This window comes from Rhyacophila brunnea, unplaced genomic scaffold, assembly GCF_057557595.1.
Source record: "Rhyacophila brunnea isolate RB1 unplaced genomic scaffold, BYU_Rbru_1.0 scaffold_22, whole genome shotgun sequence".
Taxonomy (NCBI): domain Eukaryota; kingdom Metazoa; phylum Arthropoda; class Insecta; order Trichoptera; family Rhyacophilidae; genus Rhyacophila; species Rhyacophila brunnea.
The window spans coordinates 7,193,755-7,214,813 of record NW_028232882.1 but is presented as its reverse complement, the minus strand read 5'-3'; the positions used below and the strand labels follow the sequence as shown (position 1 = coordinate 7,214,813).

At 33.6% G+C, this 21,059-nt stretch overlaps 1 protein-coding gene across 3 annotated transcripts in view; it reads right to left on the bottom strand.

Moving 5' to 3' along the window:
* Positions 1-21,059, bottom strand: part of Axn (protein axin) — a 262,982-nt gene that overhangs the window by 21,308 nt on the left and 220,615 nt on the right. The window contains exons 1-4 of one of the 3 annotated variants that reach the window (XM_085949345.1): positions 11,616-11,724; positions 2,682-2,763; positions 767-878; positions 426-603 (exon numbers count right to left, since the gene is read on the bottom strand). In XM_085949345.1, the coding sequence (XP_085805471.1) occupies positions 426-603; positions 767-878; positions 2,682-2,715 (324 nt within the window). In that variant the 5' untranslated portion in view covers positions 2,716-2,763; positions 11,616-11,724. Of the gene's footprint in view, positions 1-425; positions 604-766; positions 879-2,649; positions 2,764-11,615; positions 11,725-21,059 lie in introns of those variants that run through there. The other 2 variants (XM_085949346.1, XM_085949344.1) reach the window with 2 other exon arrangements.

The following is a 21,059-nucleotide window of genomic DNA, read 5'->3' as shown; positions in this document are numbered from 1 at the left end:
TTTTTTTTTGAATGCAAGCATAGTTTTTAAATAACGATTTGTAATTTTGAAAAGTTTGTTGATGTCCAGAATCTGTGCTAGGGCATAGCACTTCTAACGAATGTGACAAAATGTCTCACTTAGAGATATTTTAAATATAAATAGTTTTGGCAAATTGCAATAATATGTCAGCTGTCTAATTTCTAATTATATCAAAAAACTAAATAGATTATGTTAGGTAATGCAAACTTTTGATATTTCATTCCGAAGATTGACTGATTGATGATCAGAAGTTTGAAAATATATTTAGTTTGTACTATTCAAAAAACATCTGTTTCAAAAAAAGAATCTTATTTTGAATTAAGCTAAAATACTGTAATTAATTATTGCTACAATGCAATTTTAACAAACATTTTCTTGGTAAAAAAAAGTGTATCAGTAATGACCTCAAGAAGGTCGCGCAGGTTGCGTGCCCAGCGGAGATAGGGGGGAGACCTCCCTCCGCCGTCACCCGATGTCCCCCCTCCTCCCACTCCACTTGTCCCCGTTCCCGAGGATGACCCTCCCATTGCGCCTGTCCCACTAGTGGAACGACGTGACGATGAGCCCTTGCTTCCATGATATCTGAAAACACAAAAATAATCATTTAAAATAATTTATACACATATTATATTATATTCCTTTTAAATTCGTGAGAGCCTTACTGCTTGTTTGTGGCATATTCTTTTTATCAACGAAATCGACTATAATATAAAAAAATTACAAGGTTTTTGTTGGTTGTTAATACCTGTGCAAGTTAGCGGGATTAGGATGTTCTTGAAAGAGAGAGTGTGGTCGGCCCCTCTCCTCGCCGGGCACAGGCGGCAGCGATGACCTGTCAGCAAGTTTGTTTTCCCAGCCTGCAACACAAAACACGTACTCATTTGTATCATTTCCACTTGAGATTACCAATTTTCTAAAGCTACTGATATTAAAAAATTTACTCAAAACACATACAAAACAATCATGCTGACTAAGTATCAATTATTGACTTTTTTGTAATATTAGTGTAATAAGAGAAAATCTTCAGACATTTAACGCAGTGTCCATTTCCAGTTTGAATATAGTTCCCGCACATCCAAACGCTGACCAAACCAGATTAGGAATCAGTTAATGCTAGGACGCTAGAATGGCTTTGTAATAACTTTGGAATATTGCCAACCGATGGCCAAAATGATAGATAGGTACATAACTTAATAAAGCTTCAGACAGGAAAATCTTAAAAAAAAACTTAGACCTTGTGGAATTTGAACCCACATCTTTAGGTTAACAATTAATTAACCGACCCAAGTAGTTAAATCACTCGCAGGACTAATGAAAAATGTGTTTGAATCCCACATCTTTCTTACTCGACCCACGCACGAATTTTTCTAGAATTTTCCAACACGGCTTGTCTTAGTTATGTAATTTCAGTAAAGAATGCTTCATTTTTAAATCTTGTGTATAATACATATATTATTTTATACAAATTTAAGACTTAATGGAGGTGTCAAATTAATACTTTTACATTTTTGGTTAAAACACTAATATAAATTACGTGCTAGTAATTTTGAAACTATCAGAAAACTGTTTTGGAATTGCGCATGCGCACCAAAAATGTCAAACTGACAGAAATAGGTTTCTGGTTTGCATGCGAGAACAAACCCTACCTTAGGTAAGGTAGATTAGGTATCACATAAACAGAATAAACTATGCATTGCAACACTAACTTCAAAATGTAGAAAAGAAAAAAGATATTACAGTTAAATAATAGTAAGATAGTTACAAACAAGCAAACAAAAAAGAAGATAAGTAGAGTTTTTGAAGGGTTTTGGTTAAAAAAAACCGATAAAGCATGCTTCAAAACAAAAAATCTTCTAAAATAATTCTGTACTTATACTGAATTTGCATTAACACCAGGACCAAAATGCTGCTTCAATATTTCTGCGGTCTTTGGTAAATCTATGATAAGTACAAAGCTGATACTATACAATCTCAGTTATACACCCACGATGGCTCGAATCAGGTGCGAGTCCTGGGTCTGGCAAATACACATATTGTTGTTTCAACTTGTGGTTGGAGTCAGAGTATGGACCTAATACGTTGGGCAAGTGGCCAACATCCATTTTACGTAAAAAAAAAATGACACCAATAAAATTAACCACAATGTGCTTTCTCTTTTTACCATATTGACCCATCCTAGTCAGCCAATTAGCTTTACTTTGGTTGAGGGAGAATTGCTTAGGCCGCAATATTTAAATATCTTTATGAAATTGCATACCCATTTCTAATTATCAATTATATACTTTATACTTATCATATAATATTTTAAACAGAAAGACCACATATCTACTGATTGATATATCCATACAGCAAAAGCAAGCTTTCTCAAGCATGTTGGTTAATAGACATTCAAGTACTCCTCACAAATAAAAAACTGCCTTTGAGAAGTGGAGTTTCAAATTAAAATAATCAAAACAATTCAAATCCATATCTACTGAAACACTACAGGAAGTATTTAATATAAATTTGAAGACCTGAGTGAAAAATATCCATGGATCAGTTTGCACCGAGATGGTGAGAGGCGCAAAAGAACCCACGGGAGGAATGTTGATGATGAGAATGATAAATAATAGAGGGTGGTGTGTTAACCTTTGTGCATGGTGTGGCAGAGATAGTTTTACCTTGCGGGAGACCGCCGACAGGAGTTTGGCTCATGGCGCACAGGCCCTCCTCCCACCCACCAACAGCATGGCGAGATAGACACTGAAACAAGCGACAACAGACATTACTTAGTATGACATCACAAATATTATACAAACAATTATATTACATATAAGCTTGAAGTTAAACAAGTGACATTTTGGCTAAACCTGAGTTCTTAGTTATGTAGCGAGACCTGTTGACAAAAGTAACAAGCTGAAATTTAGCTTTGAAATCGGCCGCTAGACTGCGAAATCTTTAACGTGAGACCTGGCAGCGGCGCTCGTGTTGTATCTTGTCTATGGTTTTCGATTTCGAAGTATTGAAAGTACTGAAACGCGAGAGGAGGGGATGTAGTTCTACAAGCCGCTGCCTATCACCGTAAAGATTTCGCACTGTAGAAACACGATTTCCGCTGTCGGTCACAAAGTGTCTACCTTTCATTGAAACTTAATCTAGTATTTTAGCTATACAACTGCGCTGTACGCTCGCTTTACGATATTCAGACAATGACTATTAATTTATTGTGTAACTTAATGTGAGTAAATAAATTAACAGTGATCATGGAAATAATGATTTATCTTTCATCCTATATTTATAACAGGGTCACACCCATTGACCAAATAACATCATGTCCAACGGATCGATTTGTAATATAATGGAATCCCATCCGAATAGTCTCTGATGACCAAATGCAGAGATTTCAACATTACGTTAGTCTAACTAAGGCGTTCAAATAAGAATAATAATAAACACGTCACATGTTTTTCTCAATTCACACGCTGATGTTGACGACATAAGGTTAAGCGTTGTTTAAGGCCACTTAGGCAATTGAATATGACTATGCATTTGACCCCAAGTGTTTTTTATAATACCCTCAAGACAGGTCGTCCATGAATCAAAGAAGTTACAAGTATCAATCGTTGATTCACTTTTAATACACATTACCTTAAAACCAATCACGAAAAATAATTATGTTGCAGGGAATGAAATTATTATTATAATATCATCAATTTGTTAGCTAACAACTTCTTGCGTGAAGCCGTTAGTTAATAAGTGATATTTCGAAAAGCATAGAAGATGCTTTTAACTGATAGGTTTTACACATTCATAGTTTTTGTCATTTCATATAAGGCAATTGGACCTACCCATAGGTATGAGACGGTATATAGTAGCCGCTGAAGTTTTATTCACTACTGTGCAGCTAACTTCATGAATGTCCTAACTGACAGCGGTAATGTAAGGCATCTCCAGTAACGATACTGAAGTAAAATCTCATTTGATTATATTACAATATCTATGTTGATTCTGCAATACCTACTGTATTACAATTTGACAGTTCTGAGTTACATACATTACCATATAGGTTATTATTTTCCTGACGCATTTATAATACTTATTATGTTTTTGTATCACCAGATTATAGAGAATAAATCAGTTTTTATGTGTTATTAGGGAAGTCTTATGAACTTTTAGTATTACAGCACTGATTTCTCAACATTTTTAGTTGGTTAAATTGGTATCCATAGCAAAAAATATTCTGTAGGTTGTCGCACTAGTTAGTCAATGCATGCAAACAATGAATACCATAAATTCCATGTCCGGAAATTTATACGTATGCAGTTCGCTGTATTACACTTCACCATAGAATGTTGTATCAGAAATATTTGGTTATAAATTAAAGACCATCCAACTTCTTTGGGTCGGATGGTACTGAGATAAAATTCATGTCTAAATAAAATAAGGTTCTTGTTGGTTTACAAGAAGACGGTGGCAAACAAATTTTGAAAATAGCCGATATAATGGTTAGGATCTAATAAAATTGGAACATTATTGTCTGCAATGCTCCACGAACAACGCGTAATTTTTTCACCTCGGTGCTATTATAGAGATGACCGTATAGTATACTGTCAGCTCTTTCTGAAAAGAAAGCTCACAGCGAACTGTGCTACGGTGAAATGTAATACGTACAATTTACATGTAGCCCATAAATTCATAACAAAGTTTCAACATTTATATTGGCAATATTTTCACGTTAAATGCAGCTCGCGTGGTGCAGTGCGTAAGGCGCTGGCCTTCCATCCGGGAGCTCTGGGTTCGATCCCAGTGACACAATATATTTATGTGATTTTCTCAAAGCCTCAGTGTTTGTGATTGTTCAAAATTACTAACAACAACCTTGTACAAAAAAGCAAGGACATGGTTCGTAATAATTAAAAAAAAAAATCTATGGAATTAGCCGAGTGAATTCAAAATCGTGATAAAATGCTTGCAGAATGTTCAGAACCGTGGTTACAGGTTGTGAAAAACCACATGTCACCGTTTTCAATGTGCATTCAATCCAGAATTATTAGAATAGCTAGCAACCAATTCCCATATAAAATCTGTTCCGAAACCTTCACTATGCCTATATCCTATGCTTACAACAGGCGCACATGGATAGTCAATCGTGGTCAAAAATGGTCAGAAAAACAAGCCCGCTTTCGGCAGGCTGTCATGTTCATACAATTCTCTCATTGAAAATATACAGTTACGTTTTTCTGGTTAGTATAAACGTTTTCTTGTGATTTATGTCCTGAGTATTAGAAGTGAAAATAGGGATTTATTTTAATTTTAAATACATAATATGCATTCAGTACGATGGTGGAATTATTTTGAATTTCACTCAAAATATTAATGTACGCTTTCTCAGATAAATATTCTACAATTATTTTTCATTCATATTTGGCCAGGTGATGGTGGTAAATGCCTACAAAAAAATGAATAATAAACAAGATTCAATCCATGTCCCACCATATTCAGCATATTTGTATTGAAACGTATACCCGTAGCGTACGATCGATGGATTTTACAAATGGTGGCATTATTTACCCTCGATAAAAATATATTCACAAATATGCATCCCATCCACGGCTTACAATTGCATATTATAAATTATTAGCTGAGGCCACTAATAATAATACAAAAAAAATCTTCCAAAAACTGTTTATGTTAGGTATTAAATATCTTATTTTTTTTTATAGAAAGCATTAGCAAAATATTAATATAATAACACAGAATTTATTATTACCTACCACAGGTATTGTATTAAAAGGAACATTGACCCTAAAGGTTTTTACTACATAATAGACATGAATGAACAATAGCAAAAAAAAATACAGGTAGCAAATCAAATGAAGCATGCATTCTTCATACATGTCATGTCCAATTATATCATAAAAATTTCCAGGTGAATGCAATCTGTAAATCATATTATTAATAAAACCAGTACAATACGAAAAAAAAACGCATTCTTTAGAAAATTATATTATTGTTAACGAAACATACACATACCATAGAATTGGCTTATTATTAATACTGACAATGACTGAAATTAATACCGACGTTAAAAAAGCGTTATCGATCACGTCACAGCAGAAAAAAACAAAGATAACCGTCAAGATCAGAGTCGGAATACCAAGTGAGTGATGAACGGAAACTGCGAAACCCAAATATTTGGGGGTGGCGGGCTCACAATAATTTGTCTATAGATGTAAATACAAACATATATATATATATATATATATATATTATTAACCACTGCTGTGATGCATAGCACCGTGCACAATATTTTTACCAAATGAAATGAATTTTACTAATTCTCTACATTTTTATGAGATAATTTTTTTTTTATTATCTCATCAAAAACTAAATTTAATGTAATATGTAATATTATGTTGCATGAGAAATGGTGATAATTTTTTTAGTAATAATTAGCATAATTAAGATATACCTACCTAATCATTTTTTTTTAACCAACTATGTGTCATAAACATAATTTTGAGGTAAAGATGATAATATATTATAACATGCGCTTTGTAAAAATTGAATAGGCATCACATAAATGAGTCAAGTGTTCATCTCAGAAAGTGTGGGTATGGGTTAAATCCTCGCATCTGGGTCGAATCACACATGATTTTTTTTCCTCAATCTGTGTTTAACCAGGAGCAATGATCCAATATGTTGGACGAGTGGTTTTTAGCATTTCTCATAAAAATTGATAATATCATTCTATAGTCTCTACTTTGTATCCCATAGCTCTGCTTAGTAGCGAGAATGGAGATTTCTTTTTTTAAATAACTACAGTACATATTAATAAACCATTTCTTTTATTCAACGAACAATTCACAAGATTTTGAGAATGTAACATTCCATATATTGAACATACACAACTTGAAAACACCTCAGAATATACCCACTAGAAAAAATCATATTTGAAAAAAAATATGATACTCGACGGGATTTGAACCCGTATAACAACTGATATCGCGCCACTGTGCATAGTGCTAGGGGTTCAAATCCCGTCGGGCATCGTATTTTTTTTTCAAATATGATTTTTTCTAGTGGGTAGGTATATATGAGATGTTTTCAAGTTATGTATGTTCAACTATAGTATTCATGAATTAGATAATGCACGTAAAGAGAGTAAATCACTCCTTTTTTGCAATAAGACAGCATTATTGACCTCTATTGTATGAAGGTATCGTAAGACATTTTTTACCAGAACCGATTGTTAAATATTCATTCAAAAATTATTGCCTATTTCATGGATCCAAACACATACTGATCAAAAAAACATGTAAATTTGAACAGGACCCTGAGACTCGAACCAGCAACGCTTACGTCGGGAGCCGACTGCTCGAGTCTCAACTCCACTGTGGGCGAACTGTTTTAACAATAATTTCATGTAGGTATAAGGATTACATATAGAAATTGTTTTTATTCGTTAAAATATGGAAACAGCTTTAAACCTTCTCATATTCATCAAATTTATTTGATACAATCATAATACTATATCCATCATTGTGAGACGATAAAGTTTTGCCGATAATCGTCAAGTCAACAATAAGAATCAACCCACACGAAGAAATATTCCCTGACATGCGTAGACATCTACAATGAAAGCAGTGTTGCATCTATTATGCAAGAAAAAACCGTTTTTGATTAAATTATAATTTACAGTAGAACTTGGATCATCTGGACAAATTCAAGAAGGTATGTAGTTAAGATTACAATAAAAAAAAAATTTTACTTCCAGGTTCCAGAATAAAAAAAACATGCCTATTTCTATGACTATGTATGTAATAAAGTGATATTATAATATCTGGATAATCAAATCTTTATAGAGTGACTAATTTTACGGCCGATACTTCATGAGTCGTGTATGAAAAGCAGGGGTTGGAGTAGAGATGTTCGTCAAATGGAAGGGGGATTTATTTATAGTAAGCAAGAGAATAGAGATGTATATTATATTAGATTTTGTTAGATTCTCAGCGGAGTGTAAAAACATTGTTCATTTTATTTACAATTTGAATATTTTTCTAACTATAAGATATTGCAGAGAATTCATTTTTATATCAAACGCAATTATGAACTGAATTTGGTGCTTTTTAGCTGGGAATGAATCAATTTGTCTGTAGTAAACAGAAGCCCCAGGCTTTTTATCAGTACATACTCGTAATACAAAGAATAATGTGCATTAAGCATAGGAAGATAGAAGACAATTATATAAATAAAAGTTACTTTCTACATACATAAATTAATCTTCGAAATGTGTATTTAAATCCGATTAAAGTGTGTATAGCTGACATTTTTTTCATATCTTCTCCTTATAAGATGACAAAAGCAGCTCTGACCATTTTTTTTAATTCTGTGGACTAAATACTATATTATAATTTATAAAAACTGTTATATAATTTGTATTAGATTCTGCAGATTGATATATTAGTCTAGCTAGAAGTATTATTCTCACACCGTAGCGCGATACCCTAAATAGCCAACAACTAATTTACTAATTTATAGAAATTAATATTTTTTTTTTTGTAATAAAGAATTCTAACTAACTTATAAAGTATATATATGTTTGTTTTCACTTTGCTTAACTGATGTCTCCGTACTGATTATTTTCGAACATGGCTGACTTTTAATATTCAGTCCTATCATTTAAACAAAATTAGTTATCGATCGGTCATTGCACTGATGTTGTATATCCAATTTTAAATGTTTTGAGAAAATCGAATGTGACAGATTCGAACCGATTAAATATTACAAGCAAAATAGAAATGTTATGTATTTGAATGAGACAATTATATTTTTGCAGCATATCGTCGTTGAAACTAGAAAATTGTGTAACTCCGTTTTAATCGAAAATTGACTTTGAATGCCATCTAGTGGCCGTTGATAATATCTATCCGTCTTGCAAATTTTGTAATTCCAGAAAAATTGTATCATTGTTAAATCATGGATGATTTCACTCCAAAACCATACATTTGTATAGGAAACCATAATGTTTTTTGTCTCTCCTGTAAAGTAGTGTTTTTGGAGTTACACAATTTTCTAGTTTCAACGACGATATGTATGATGCAGACGGACATTTTATGTATAATAACTTAATTACAATATAAAGTGGACATACAATATCTGTACACAAATCCATTGATGTGTACATTTGGCCTTCACTATTTATTTAATTGATTTAAACCATTAAAATTAGATTTGCTAATAATAATATCATCAATATTATAATACATTACAATATGACAATATTTTCTCAAATACCCAATGTTTGTTTTGTTGTGTACATTAACTCATTAAAAAAATTAATTGATGCAATTATGCAATATAATTAAGGTTCGAATAAATCTATTGTATTGATAAAAATTATGGGCCACACGGCTACACCCGTTGGGCGGTAGAGGAAGGGCTGCTTGCAGCTGCGCATGTCGCTTATTGATCGCCACTCATCTCTCGCTCTCGCACACTCTTAACATTTTATTATTATGACTCATGCCAACTGTTATGAAAGGTGGATTTTGACGAGGGTAGAAACGAAAGGCATATTATGATTCTACAGCAAATTCAAAAAATCATCAATCGATAATTGAGACGTTTACCTGATACATTGAAAATAATTGAACCATACACTATTCTGGTAGATTAACGTCAATTTATATTCGATGGAAAATTATTTATTTTATTGAATTAGAAAATGAATGCTTCGTTATCTATCCTTTTCTATGCCTCACGATATTACTATGGCAGTATCTAACAGGCCGCAGCTTTTTAACAACACAAGTTGAATGTAGGCCGTAGGTTTTACTAAAATCGCTGTAATACCGATAATTTGTGGCTTAGCACTTCATAATTATTCAAACAGATGTCAATGTGTGTTTATTTTTTTTAGTTTGTGCAAATCAATCGACAGTGGCTAGTAATTTGAGTTTAAAGTTGGACGAGATAACTCGAAAAATTTGTATGTGCGGCCTGTCGATCACGGCCTCATAGAGCGAGAATACTCACTAAAGGCATAGAACCGGTTAAGTTCTCAACGGAACAACTTTGTGTGAGAAAGCAAACGGGCGATAAGTAAGTCTATATTATTGAAAAATGAATTGTATAATATTATGCCTAATAAACCAAAATAGATAAATAAGAAAAAGGAAGAGTCGAATCAGCACCTCTGAATTACTAAATTTCATACAGAAACATCGAAGTTCCCATACAAAGTGGTCCAAAAATGAATCCTCTTTCATCAATTCTGAGAAGTAGTGATTTTAGACTTATGGTCTTTTCTCGTTTATCACATAGAATTAAGTCTCATTAATGCTTCATAAACCAATGCTTCTCAAGCTCTTCTGAGCTATACCACATTTTATAAATAATTAATAATTATTACTTAATGACGATTAAATCAAGTAACATTGACTTCCTATTTAATCAATATTTTGAAATACAGTTAATTCTTAATTGTAAAATGATATTACGTGACATAAGTTTGTCAGACATACGTTCATTTTGATTGCTACACGCGTAAATGTGATTTCGGAATGTGTTTTGCATGACGATATGGAGTAGGTGCTGTATATTTTGATGAATATTCATTGTTTGAAATGTCTGATTTAATACAATATAGGTAGGTACCTACTCACAAATTAAGTGAAGGATATAAATTTATTTTTAACCATTGCCCATGTTAGATTTTAAAATGGTTATCAATATTGCTTACAATGGGCTGAACACGCCACACTATCCATTTGTAACTTATGTGTACCTACCAAATGACACAAGACAAAACCAGTTAATGCTACAAACCAATGACATTATTAATGGACGACGCACTCAATACAGTAGCTAGCAAGTAAATTCGCATGTATAGGTAGACGTCACACAATTTCCATTATGCGATATCACGCATCGGGAATTTATAGCAATATGACCTTTATTGTAATGGCGTTAGAGCAGTGTTTCTAATGTCAATGTTCATTTGAGCGAACCCGTTCGAACCGAACCATTCGGCAAACCCAACAAAAAGCATCAGGAATTTATAGCAATATCACCTTTATTGTAATGGCGTTAGAACAGATTATGCCATTCGGCAGACCCGACAATAAAATGAGTGTCATTTTCTTTTCCAGATGATTCGTCCATATTAATGTCATTGCTACAAACACTCAAAAGTACATGGATAGCGTGTCGTGATTAACCTATAATCCATACCATTCACCCAATAGTCTACAATAGATGACAATGTTACTATAATGTGCAGCAGTGCAATATTACCTACTCGAGATTATTGTGTTAGTAATAAATCCAAATTATAAATAATTTGCTTGGGGTTATGAAGAATGAATAGGTGAATAAAACAAGTCTAAATTTGTGTTAGAATAATATATTAATTAATAAATTGACAAGCAGTGACGATGGTATAGTATTTTAAGACGATATTAACAGATTTGTGAAAGACTAACAATACTCTGAAAGGTTCGAAAGCTCGAATGTAGAATGTCATGGTGGTTAGAAAAATAACGAAAAAGTGTAAGAAAGCAAAAAATCGTGAACAAAATAATAATAAAAAAATAAAATAACAATGTAAGTACCCAGCATGAAATGTAATTCCATCTGAAAACAGAAATACGATCCTGTTATTGCGGCCGGACGCGCATTTTTTAGGTGTAAGAAATCAGAAATGCCATATTTTTTGACAGTTCTTCAATGCCATCTATCAAAGATCGCGGCAAAGCGAGATTCGAAACGGTGGGTATTGCAGGCGACGCTTTTATCGCAAGCGTCAGAGCACGGGTTAATTTCAAATTTGTATGCAAAGAGGGCTCTGCTATCCCCGAAAAACCTTGACACTTTTTATTTTGAATTTCGATAAACGATAAACAAAAAAACTATAAACAGATAACATATCTACTGCCTACTTACCTAGATACCTACTTAGTTATTTTGTCATTTTGTCAAGTATTCTTACAGAAAACGAGGATAAACGCAACTATCTATCTCTCCGGGGATAAAGAAGATTTGTGAAAGTCTTTCTTTTGAAAGAAAGAAAGAAAAGTTGAGGAGCTGGGTTTAATATTTGATGAATCCATCAGAGTGCTTTTAGTTGTTCGAGAATAAACGCTATTTATCTCTCGGTTTCTTTCAATCCTCTTGTGTTTTTTTTTTGTTCAAAGTTTAATGCCTTCCTCGAGCAGGATGATAGAAGAGCCGGCTGATAGTCAGTAATAAAGATAAGTACATAATCTAGCTACCCATATATTTTAAAACTTTTAACATAACTATGTTGCATTGGATGTTTATCATTTTTACAACGTTTTTATCAGCACATATTCTTATTTGTCCGGTGGTTGTTTATCCAGTACAAATCTTGCAATCGATTTTTAATTATTTCCCGACTAGCTAGACCTGCTAGACATTTGAAACTTTTAGAATATATCAGAACACGATGCCAATGCATTCTTTTAATACTTCTAGCCATCTTTAAGTTGAATTGAATTCATTTTCAGTTAATTCTGTTTTGTATGAAAAGTTATTTCGGAAGAAATCCGTAATCCAATCCACTATTATTGGTTGCTAAGGGGATGGTCCTAGCAACTAAATTATTAATATATACGTGCGTTACTATGGAAATCAAAATGACATTTCAGTATTCTATATTTGTTTGTTTTTTATTTACTTCATAATATTATCAAGTACAAGTTTAAGCATATTGAGCATAATAATTGAACAGAAAATTTAAAAACGTTGTATATAAAAAGTTCTTTTTATCTTGTAATTATTTTTAATTAGTAAACATGGGACGTTATTTAAGTTTATACCCTACCTACCTAAAGGAAATGAAAATTGGTTTGTTTATTCCAGAGCTCGAAATACAACCGGAGCCGAACACTGGAACCCTTTATTTGGAACCAGAACCCTTAATTCCAAATTTTGAGAACACCGAACCGGTTATTATTAATTTGAATATAGGTAATATTATATCTATATGTTACGCCGAATGTGCGAAATTGACTATTACATGAAATGGGCAAAATTTTGGCTAATTCATGTAATAGTCAAGCCTGTTGCCTTATTCATGAATTAGGTAAATTTTCTGCCGAGTACCTACATGAATTCGCCAGGGTATGGAATTCGACAGAAGAAAAAGTAAATTTAATACGGATGGTTTTATTAGTTATAATTGGACATAATATAATAATATTATTATTATTAGGTTAGGTTAGGTTTTGTAATTCTGAATTAAATTATTCAACTGAATGTCCATTTTGAGGTTAGCTAACAAGTGTCAACAAACTATCACAAACATACAATCGACCATTGCACGATTGATACCCAAGCACGAATCAAATCGCAAAAATACCTATCAATAAAATTCTTCCGTTATCATATTATAGTTCTAGATTTTTTTTGCGCATAGTAAATAGATATGAACGTCGTTGTTGATTGGTATATTTTTATAATATTATCAATGACATTTGACACATTTGGTTAGTTTGATTAGTTGCAAAAAACAACACCGGAGCGCGACCATCTATTTTGACCATAGATAATATACGTACATTTTGACCAATGCATGAGAATTTGACACATTTAGTTTAGTTGCAAAAAATACCACCGTAGCGCTACTATCTAATTTGTCCAATGCATGAACTGGGCAGAAAAATTACTGCCGAATTCACGCACTCGCCAGATATTTTGTCTAATTCATGAATAAGGCAACGGGCTTGCATTTTTCATGATTTAGACAAAATTTTGCCCATTTTAGTATAGTAATAGTCAATTTCGCACATTCGGCGTAACACATACGTACATATATACTCTTTAAATCACTGCAATACAACATGACATGGGCACAAATTACAGTTGTGTAGTAAATCAGTAATTTAGTAGATATTAGAAGTGAAAAAATTAAACACCCATGATTTGAGAAAATCATACATTGACCTCGCCGGGAATCGAACCCGAGGGCCTCGGATGAATGGCTAGTGCCTTACGCACTCTACAACTACAAAATAATATGTCGGGGATCCAGAAATTCTACTGTTACTCAATATTGTAGGTATTAATTTTGGTCATCATTTATTCATCCTGGATTCAGTTATTCAATTAAAAAAATGATATATTAAATAGGTACCTAGAGTCTGTATTCTATAAACTGGCGTACACGTCACACGGAAAGCATTGTGCCATCGCGTTCAACTGTTGCAATTTTCAATGGGAGGGAACGAGATGGAAGCTGAAGCGGGGTGAAACCGGCACGCCAGCTTATGGAAGACAGACTCTACCTAGCTCATAATAAATACTGACAAATTATGGTGTCCACGTCTCCGCATGCTCCACCCGGTAAAGATAGACACATACTTTCTGAGTTTTTAAATTATAATAACACATGCATAATTTTTCATTGCGTGGGTATTTACGTATAAATAGATAGGATATTGCGATTAACAACCGGAACCAAACCCAGAACCGAATCCCATTCGCCTTTTCAATTCGAACCCATCCTTAATTAAAACGCGTTCAAACAGCTCTGGTTTATTAATCCCTTGGATACATGACCAAGTTACGGCATTAAATTTCACACACATCGTATTGTCAAATGGCAACATTTTTACCATAAAATCAAAAATAGAAGGCTCACATTTAAATAGATAGGTAGGTACTTACATATTATTACGTATTTTAATTAATGTAAAAAAATCGTCTAAGAGAAAATATTGAATAAAGTTTCAATTCAATCTAAAAAGGTCGATTTATTATAAAGCGCGGTGTTGTGTAGTTTTTGAATCACGGATACCGTCCTTCGCACCGGACATTGGAAGTCGGTTGGTTGAAAAAATTGGTAAGTGGTTAAGATGAGCAGCGGACCCGTCGTGGAAATCCAAAGAGACACAATGGTCGGTATTTTGCATAGAGATATTAAATAAAAAGAGGGGCAAAGAATCGGCTTTCTCATACAACTGAATGAAGCAGGCCAACAATAGCCGAAAACTTACGAGAAATAACGACCCGATAAAAAAAATTCAGGGCATCATGGAGGATTTATAACGTACCCGTATAATAACGTGGAAATTTTGCCGCAACTTGATTATCAGCCCGCCTCACCATACTTTTTCACCATACTAGCCTGCTTCACCATACTTTCATATAACCTGCCGCCCCTAGGTATTTTGGGTACAATTGACGCCATGACCCCCATAATTGCCGAGTTATCAATACACAATTAAAAATTGCATCGCACAACTACTTTTTTTTTTCTTCTTTTAAACATTTTTTTTCGACCATGTCCGATCCTAATAGGATCATATCGGCCTCCACAGAGTAGAGGTTTTTAACAGATTTTGTTTTTTACGAGAAATGGATGTCAGCCACTTGCTCAACCTATTAGGTACATACCCTGACTCACACACAAATTGAAAAACAATATGTGTACTTGCCAGACCCAGGATTCGAACCTGAGACCCACGGCGTGATAGTCCAACGCTTAAGCCGCGCTGCACCTTGGGTGTAGTTTTTAACATTATTGAAGTGTAATAGCGCCGCACGCGACATTTTTTTACTGTTGTAACAAATTTGTAATGTGTGTGTTATCTCTAGTCGATTCGCCATGCCGGACCCCCAGACTATAGCACTGTCAGCCCCCCCTTGTGTCGGCCATGATTGTTGACGTTGCATAGAGATTGAAAGAGGTATCTTGTCTGCCAGTGCAAATAACACGTGAAAGATGAAAGCGACCTTTACCATAAACACATCATGAGTCTACTGAAATAAATTTCATTCGTAAAAATACAGATGAAAGTGGCTGTAACATCAATTTCACAAGCACCATTATTGCAAATCGGCATACTTCTCTTTACAGCATTATTATATTCTGCTAACGCGTATATAGCTGTCCGCAAAATTTTAACATACATTATGATGACATGCAGTTAAAAGAATAATGAACTCTACCTGCATTGCAATAGGGGTGGCTATTTCAGATTTGTTTATTCATTTCTTCGGCATAGTCTGTTACTAGCTTGTCTACTTTAATATTGAAATGTTGTAAGTTGATGATATAATAATTAAAATGGTTGTAGGTAGTACACCTAAGGGTGCAATAATATTTTAGATTTAGACAGTTGAGTCTTTTATCGTGCGTCATGAATAATATTGTGAAAACGATTGCCTACTTGGATGACCGACATCCGATCCTCGTAAAATGACATTATTTATGAAAATAGCAGGCTGGGTTGGTTATACACGGTCGATCCAACACAGCCGTGCTTTCATTAGGAAGTGGATTGGTAGAAACAGATAATGAATATTTCAATGGGATTCTGTCGCTGTGTAAGCCTCGTCGGGCCTGTGGAGCAAGACGAGATCACTTTGATGTGTATGCGCCGTGAGAAATGGGAGGTCACGGAATCAAAGTCAAACATCATTAAATGCAGCTTACAAGTCTTTAATTTCGTCTCAAAGGGCAAGTTATACGTCGCAATTCGCAGTTACCTGCCCCAGGACGATTTTCAGCGCCGATTCATTCCTAACATAATAATATTATAATATATTTACCTATACCTAAGTAACTACCTACTGACATTTATTCAATTTATACAATGTTTTAATACTTTTATAATAAGTCTGTAGGTCTTATCATTATAATTCTTTATTTCTCTGGAAACTATGGGAACCCCCCCGTTTATTTAGCAATATTATTAACATAATAAATTATCACGTCTATATCGAAATGAATAGGGAAAAGTTTATTCTAATTAATTCATAAGCATCCACAGTTAGATGTTGTGATAGAGAAATCTTATCTCGATAATTCTCGATAAATAATCATAAAATCATCTCGAATCTCAAGAAATTATTTTCCAGTAAATTTGAGAATTCTCATTTTCTCGAAATTCTCGAAAAATTGTCAATCGGTTAAGTTGCCAAACTCAACTGGAATTGGAAAGAAATTTATCAAGAAAATTTGATTTCTTAGTCAATAAAAAAGCTCGATTTTCATTATGAATGGAATTCTTTAATTTCCGGGTATTTTTTTTTGTCTAGAGCTCGACTGTCAATTTTATCAAAATTTCTATAAACAAGGTAATTTCGTAATAATGATAATTTCTCGGGAAGACAAATTTTCTCGATTTCGAGAATTCTTGACTCTAAAATGAAAAAAGTCGAGAAATCAAAATCCTTACAGTTGACATTTATGATACCCTGCGTTGCGGGTTCTATCTCGCGCCTGGCACAAAAATGCATTCTTTCCAATGTGTGTTCCCTTGATCCAATAATGGTTTGGGCAGAGTGCTAACAACACATCCTCGTAAAAAGTCTGTCATTCCGTCAGTCCGCATTCGGCGGGGGCTAAAGTTGTAATGGAATCCCCTGTTCAGAATTTGGATCATATCCGAGACGCACAAAGTCACCGATCAATTAAATACAACACTGTGACATTATAAAAAAGCTCGCTAATCTGAGTTGAAAAATTTTTTTTTTCTCTATTACTTGGTTTCAAAGAGATAAGTTTCGATTTAGATTGTTTTTGGAAAATTTATAATAGGTAGGTAGACAAAAAAAAAATGGTTATAGGTACTCACAGGACTTGTCTCGGAAAACAGTTGGCAACCTTAGATGATATCGACTGTGTTTAGGAAAAAGGGCGTAACCCACACGGAACAAATTTTACAGAAGAGGCAAAAAACGTTTTTTGAATGATTTTGATTTAATATTAATAAAAAAAATAGTCACATACATTGGATGGATGATGATTGATTATTTTCTGTAATATCTTTTCGATCTACTAATAATTAAAGAAGTTATTACAGAAAAATCATTAAAATTGAGGGAAAATGCTTTTTTCCTAAATTAAAACTTAATTAAAACTCAATTAAAACCTGAATTTAGATAATAAATCGGCATTTGTGGCTTACTTCCTTTTTAAAGAACGTGTATTTAGTTGTATACATTGTTAATATCTAATTAAAGCACTTTTCGAAAAATCGAGGGTTACGCCCTTTTTCCTAAACACAGTCGATATAGTCCGCTTACGAACGAACATGGTAATTTATTATTTTAAACAGATTCAGCGTTTATTTGGTAGTAATCCATGCTAATTTAAAAAAAAATGAGTAGGTATGCAATAATAATTATAACATTAGGTATGTAAGTACATAAACTCAAACGTTAAGTTCGATACCTACACAAACTTAATAAAATTCATTATGTGAACGAAACACGTGACTTAAAATAATCTTTATATGACATTATAATATATGTGGCGAAAACAATACGATAAATTCATTTTATAAATGATAATTTACTTTGTATTATTGATTTATCTATTACTTACATATTTTCGTTTCGTTAGGCCTTTTATATTATAACTAGGTAGAACATTTTAAAGAATAGTAAACGGATCACGGAAACTGAAGGTTTGAAAAATGATCCCGAATTTTTACAATAAAACCAGTTGAAAACGAATCATAAAGCAGAAAAAACGTTTGTGATACCTATGCCCATGTCCATTATTTTACCTTAAAAGAGGTGAACTTAAATCGTAGGCACGATTGCGCATTGTTTTTTGGAACCGAAACTCTTATCCTTTACTATCCTTTACTTGAGGTTGTATGGATACTATCCGTGGCTTTATCCAACGACTTTCTCTAGGATATGCTTACATACTGCAGTCTGCAATTTAGAAGAGATATTTATTCAGCTACGTATTTTTTTTCAACTTATACGAGGTACCTATACATGAGAACTCTGCCATTCTGGGCAGTGTTGACCTGCGTGTCTCTGAAATCTTGGAAATAGAGAGCATCAGTTGTTTATTCTCCCAAGGTGCAGAACCAACCTGCCACTGGGAATTCCAATTGGGAGGGCGATAACTATGTTCAACCAAATTGCTTCGGGTGTTGATATATTCCACTTGCGCGATGGTGAGTTTAGGTGGACGCTATTTTATAAATTCTTAAAATAGGGTCTCCTTAGCAAACTCGGTATACCTACTTCTTTGAACTTTTATAGATGTATAATAATTGTATTTTCAGAGCTTTTGTATGCTTATAATATTATGTTCTCTTTTTATATTTTCATTTTTATCGTTTTTATTACTTTACTTATTTGTAATAATGTTTCATGTCATGTTGTGAACGTATTCAACTTATAATTTGTAATATCCACAATATGTTAAAAAAATAATTCAAATTGAATCATTCGAACCACCAGCGAAAATGTTATTTTACAATAAATTACTTTTGGTGTGTGTCTACCTAAAGTGAAATTTCCGAGAAGAAAAAAAATACAGCAGGAAACAAAACGTTTTAAATAAAACGACGGCAGCAATAATTAAACAATAATCTTTGTGTACAAACGAATGAGACAATAACAATCTGTATAATAATAGGCCGAAATGTTTTAATTGCCATGTTCCTCCGAATTAATTCGATGCTGCATCACATGCCAATTACAAAACAAATTAGAAGGAATTTTGTTCACATGTAGTATGTTCAACGAATTTAAGACTAAGCGATGGTGCCCACAGAACGCGTCGGGCGCCGCACTCGCGCAAAATTTCTACAAGTGGCGCATAAATCATTGAAAATACAACGTAATCAAATACGCCAGCGCCCACTGGATATGGCGACGCATTATACGCGCGCGCCGCATGAATCATCGTTTTTTCGCGAATCACCGCTTCTCGGCGATACGAATGAAAGAAAATACAATGGAGTCCATTCATTGAACACAGCGAGCAAAAACACGCTGCGCGAGGCATCGTCGATCGACGGGCGGAAAGCAATTATTTAATTACAGAGAAGTCATTGTTTTATTTTATTGCGTGTTCAGTTTATCGCTGGTTGAATAATGTCGTCGTAAATTTTAATTACAAGCCCCGAAATAATATAATATTTTTATTGCTTTGTTATGAGAGGCGCTGTAATAATATTTATTTTGTGCTGCTTGGGCCGCTTACTACATAGGTGAAGGGTAATGCGCGGCGAGAGACGTGTGATTATGGTTATGAATAAACACTGCATACGCGGACTTCGCGCGCCCGACGCGTTCTGTGAGCGCTATCGCTAACATTCTCATGAAACTATAATATCGGTGTTCACGAGTGAAAAACAAAAAATATTTTTTTGGACAGTTGTTTTCATAACAAACATCATATGAATTAACCAATATAATTATGATTCCTCGAATGATATAATACATATCAGGCATGCCCAACTTCAAGAAGGCTGTGATCCATCAGACTGTCCCATTCCCATTCTACGATTTGAACGCACGTATTATATTATTTGACCGACGACATTGAGGCGTTACAAATTAAGCAACACTCGTCTTTCACTGTCACAAAGAAAATATTCAATTTTCCATTCGCCGTGAACATGATTTGGGCACTCATTGCTTGCATCCATCGTCAAACTATTCTACCCTGCTAAGTAAAAAGACAGTGTTTTTGGTTTTAGTGAAATGAGAACCGAAGTTTTAAACTACCTTTTCTATTATAATATTATGTAAAGTTATTGGATTGTTTTGACATAATCTCTAAATATACAGTATATTTACGTATATATATAATTTATATTCGTGTACCTAGTTAAGTTTGAAGTCTATTTACTCATCATGGATCCCTTTATTCCGCAAGACCTCAATTACAGCATTTTTTTTTCTAATAATATATGCCATTGATAACATTATTTACATAATACGAGCAAATTAAAATTTAATATAGATTCGATCAAATTGGCGATAAAGGTTTTATTCATCGATTCGAATTGTAGACTTGTAAATAAACAACTAACTACTAATATTAATAAATTGTTAGTTGTGACAATAGCATTATTTGTTACCGTTTATAAAATTTTATAAAAAAACGACCCCTCTCCAGATGCGACAGATTCGTATCGCTAACAAACAATGGAAATATCCATTGTTAGGCAGTTAGCGGTGAGGTTTTCAAGGGGTTGATTTAACAACAATGGTCGGTCGTAACATATGTTTCGCAAATATGCACGTAAAAAAATACCTACGACCTAAATATT